Below are 5000 nucleotides of genomic sequence, written 5' to 3'. Positions count from 1 at the left end.
ATAATAAATAATGATAAACCGAAGTAACAGCAATGATAATAACAACTATAACAACAATGACAACAACGAAAATAACAACACCAAACAGAAACAACAAGTGATAACAATAACAACAGTGATAACAACAATAACAATGGTAACAACAACGAAAATAACAACACCAAACAAAAACAACAGAGATAATAACAATAACAACAAAACCGAAACAACAATAACAACAACGAAACAACAACAATAACAACGCTAAACCGAAACAACAACAATAACAACAGTGATAACAACAATAACAATAACAATGATAACAACAGCGAAACAACAACAACAACAACAATAACAACGACAACAACAACGCCAAACCGAAACAACAATAACAACAGTGATAACAACAATAACAAAACCGAAACAACAACAATAACAACAGAGATAACAACAATAACAAAACCGAAACAATGATAACAACAGCGAAACAACAACAGCAATAACAACGCTAAACCGAAACAACAATAACAACAGTGATAACAACAATAACAATAACAATGATAACAACAGCGAAACAACAACAATAACAACAATAACAACGACACTAACAACGCCAAACCGAAACAGCAATGCCAACAACAACAAGGAGAGCATCGCACCGGAACTACACCCCCCCACCCCCCCCACCCCCACCCTCTCACCATAGCCACTTCCTCAAGCAACGGCCCTGGGAGGCAGCAGCTGAGTGGGTCGGCCATTGGGATATATATTTTTTTCTCTTTCTGGGTCTGTGTCTGTCTGTTTGTCTTCTCTGTCGTTGTCTGTTTGTCTTTCTCTGTGTCTGTCTGTTTGTGTCTGTCTCTGTCTGTTTGTTTGTCTGTCTTTCTCTGTGTCTGTCTGATTGTCTTTCTTTGTGTCTGTCTGTTGGTCTCTGTCTCTGTCGTTGTCTGTCTGTGTGTCTTTCTCTGTGTCTGTCTGTTGGTCTCTGTCTCTGTCGTTGTCTGTCTGTGTGTCTTTCTCTGTCCCTGTCTGTTTTTCTCTGTGTCTGTCTGTTGGTCTCTGTCGTTGTCTGTCTGTTTGTATTTGTCTCTGTCGTTGTCTGTCTGTGTCTTTCTCTGTGTCTGTCTGTTGGTCTCTGTCTCTGTCGTTGTCTGTCTGTCTTTCTCTGTGTCTGTCTGTTTGTCTTTCTCTGTCTGTCTGTCTCTCTCTGTGTCTGTCTGTTTGTCTTTCTCTGTGTCTGTCTGTTTGTCTTTCTCTGTATCTGTCTGTTTGTCTTTCTCTGTGTCTGTCTCTTTCTCTTTCTCTGTTTGTATGTCTCTCTCCCTTTCTGTCTCTTTATCTGTCTGTGTGTTTATCTCTGTCTCTTTTTCTGTCTGTCTGTTTTCTTTTTCTGTCTGTCTGTCTATCTGTCTCTGTCACTTTCTCTGTCTGTTTGTCTCTCTGTCTCTGTCTATCTATCTGTCTCTCTCTTTGCTTTTATCTCTCTGTCTGTCTGTCTCCCTTTTTTTTTCCTTTTACTTCCTCATTTATTTTTACTTCCTTCCTTGACAATCGTGACTTTTTTTTGCCGTGTTCATTAACGTGCGGAAGAGTTATAGCGAGTGAAGCAGTATTCGAAGCATCTTATTTCCGAGTCATGGTTCCTGTGTGATTTTTATAGGTGTTGGAAACGCTCTAATAATCATATCATCATCATCATTATTGTTATTGTTATGGTCATTATTCTTGTTATTATTATGGTCATTATTCTTGTTATTATTATGGTCATTATTCTTGATATTATTATGGTCATTATTCTCGTTATTATCATCATTAATTACTATTATCATTACCTTATTATTATTATTATTTTTATCATTATTATTAGTATCATTATCATTATTATTATCATTATTATTATTATTATCGTTATTATTATTATTGATATCATTGTTATCATTACCATTATCCTTATCATTATTATCATTACTTTTAAATTCTGTTATTCGTATACTTAGAGTGCAATAAAAACATTTTGGCAACCATTACACGTTCCTTGTGTTTCTCAAATATTTTCTTAATTTAAGCTTTCCTCTCTAACTAAAACATCAATATCTTTACTTTAATGCACAATAAATATGAGATAGAGTGCAATAAACGTAAATATAAAGATACTTGCATTAAAGACGAAGGTTTAAATTGAAAAACAAAACAAAACATTTTGGAAACCATTACACGTTCCCTGTGTTTCTCAAATATTTTCTTAATTTAAGCTTTCCTCTCTAACCTAAAACATCAATATTTTTACTTTGATGCACAATAAATATGAGACAGAGTGCAATAAACGTAAATATAAAGATACTTGCATTCAAGACGAAGGTTTAAATTGAAAACAAAAAAAAACTTTTAAATAAACTATTGCACGTTCCTTGTGTTTCTCAAATATTTTCTTAATTTAAGCTTTCCTCTCTAACTAAAACATCAATATCTTTACTTTAATGCACAATAAATATGAGATAGAGTGCAATAAACGTAAATATAAAGATACTTGCTTTCAAGACGAAGGTTTAAATTGAAGAAAAAAAAAAAAACTTTTAAATACACTAACCGTCTAAAAATTCCTCTAAGACCCCCCCCCCCCATTTTACAACTCACAAATCTTCATTTTAAGAGAAAGGAAAATTAATAATAATAATAATAATAATAATAATAATAATAATAATAATAATAAAACCGCACAAACCTTCATTATAAAAGAAAGTTAATCTAAAAACTCATATTACTTGGGAAAATTAATTTTAAAAAATCACATTACTTAAGAAAATTAATTAAAAAGAATCACTTGACAAGAAAATTAATTAAAAAGAATCACTTGACAAGAAAATTAATTAAAAAGACACACATTACTTACGAAAATTAATAAAAAAAAGACACATTACCCAAGAACATTAATAAAAAAACAAAAAAACTCACATTACTTAAGAAAATTAATCAAAAAGACACACATTACTCAAGAAAAATTAATTAAAAAAACTCACATTACATAAAAAAAAAAAGCCACATATTACTCAACAAAAATTAATAAAAAAAAACTCACATTACACAAAAAAATAATAAAAAAGACACATTACTCAAGAAATTTAATAAAAAAAACTCACATCATTCAAGAAAATTAATAAAAAAACACACATCACTCAAAAAAAATAATTAAAAAAAAAAACCTCACATCACCTAAAAAAATAAAAATCAAAAAGCCACACATTACTCAACAAAAATTAATTTAAAAAAACTCACATTACTGGCGATATCCATTGGCGTAAGTTCTGGCAAGGATTTTGGAATTTCGGGAATGGCGGAACTGACGGTCAGCTGGGAATCCTCCGGTGCCATTCCCATCATAAATTTACCTTGGAGAATTCCTAGAATAGAGGGAGTGGTTTTGTTATTAATATAATTATGTTGATGTTATTATCGTTCTTGTTATTATTGTTGTTATTTTTTCACTGTTCTTACTGTTATTATTGTTATTGTTGTCGTTGTTATTGTTTTTGTTCTTGTTATTGTTATTATTGTTTTTGTTATTATTGTTATCATTGTTCTTATTGATACTGTTATTATTGTTTTGGTTATTACTGTTATCATTGTTCTTGGTATTGCACTTGCTATCATTGTTTTTGTAATAGTTGTTCTTATTACTGTTGTCACCGTTGTTTATGTTCTTGTTATTATTATCATTGTCATTGTTATTACTGTTTTTGTTATTATTGTTCTTGTTATCATTGTTCTTGTTATTATTGTTATTATAATTATCATCATCATCGCTATCATTGTTACCATTAACAATACTACTACTTCCAATTTAACTATTATTATCCGTGTTATTCTTATAATAACAAACACAATTATTAATCATCAGTATCATTACAATAATAATAACAATAACAAAAATGATAAAAAAACAAAACATGGAAACTCCAAGGACACTAACAAACAAACAAAGTGAAATAAACAGAATAAATATAAGAAATGATGATAAATATGACAAAAAAGGAAAACCGAGATAAGAAAGAGAGAGAAGAAAAGGGAAGGTAATAAATCTTGATAATAATGGAGCTAATGGAGAATAATGGAGATAAGACAAAAAATAGAATAATAAATGGTGGAAATGCTAGAATGAAAAAGAAATAAAATCATGATTATGAACAGAATAAATAATAATACGAATAAAGGATATGGATAGTTATAATAATGGATAATACATATTAGTAATGATTCTAATGCATAAAAACAATGCAAAGACAAAACAATCTAAAAAGAAAAACACAAAAAGTACGAATTCCCAAATAAATGAAATAAAATAAATCAAAATAAACACAAAACACGAATTCTCAAAAAAAAAAAATAAATAAATAAAAAAAATAAAAAATAAAACGAAAAAAAAACGAATTCCCAAAATAAGGAAAAAAATAAAAAATAAAATAAAGCAAAAAACAAACGAATTCTCCAATAAAAAAAACACGAATGCCCAAACAAACAAAACAAAAACAAACACACACCAAAACAACAAACTTATTACAAAAAAAACAACATTACTATTACCAAAAAACAAAAAAAACAAAAAACAAAACAAACACACACCAAACCAACAAACCTATTACAAAAAACAACAACATTACTATTACCATGAAAACAAAAAAACAAAAACAAACACAGCACCCAAAACAACAAACCCATATTACAAAACAACAACATTACTATTACCAAAAACAAAAAAACAAAACAAACACACACCAAACCAACAAACCTATTACAAAAAACAACAACATTACTATTACCAATAAACAAAAAAACAAAAAGAAAAACACACCAAAACAACAAACTTATTACAAAAAAACAACATTACTATTACAAAAAAAAACAAAAACAAACACACACCAAAACAACAAACCTATTACAAAAAAAACAACAACATTACTATTACAAAAAACAAAAAAACAAAAACAACAACACACACCAAAACAACAAACCTATTACAAAAAAAC

General features: G+C 29.2%; 1 protein-coding gene across 1 annotated transcript in view; it reads right to left on the bottom strand.

Annotated features, from left to right (window-relative positions):
• Window positions 1-5000, bottom strand: part of LOC113809202 (clotting factor G beta subunit) — an 18483-nt gene that overhangs the window by 10070 nt on the left and 3413 nt on the right. Inside the window, exon 3 of the mRNA XM_070123180.1 lies at window positions 3253-3377. Within this exon, the coding sequence (XP_069979281.1) occupies window positions 3253-3377 (125 nt within the window). The remainder of the gene's footprint in view (window positions 1-3252; window positions 3378-5000) is intronic.

Source organism: Penaeus vannamei, chromosome 6 (assembly GCF_042767895.1).
Source record: "Penaeus vannamei isolate JL-2024 chromosome 6, ASM4276789v1, whole genome shotgun sequence".
In the NCBI taxonomy this organism is placed as follows: domain Eukaryota; kingdom Metazoa; phylum Arthropoda; class Malacostraca; order Decapoda; family Penaeidae; genus Penaeus; species Penaeus vannamei.
Note: the sequence above shows the minus strand (reverse complement) of the source record. Positions and strands in the feature narration are given on the sequence as shown.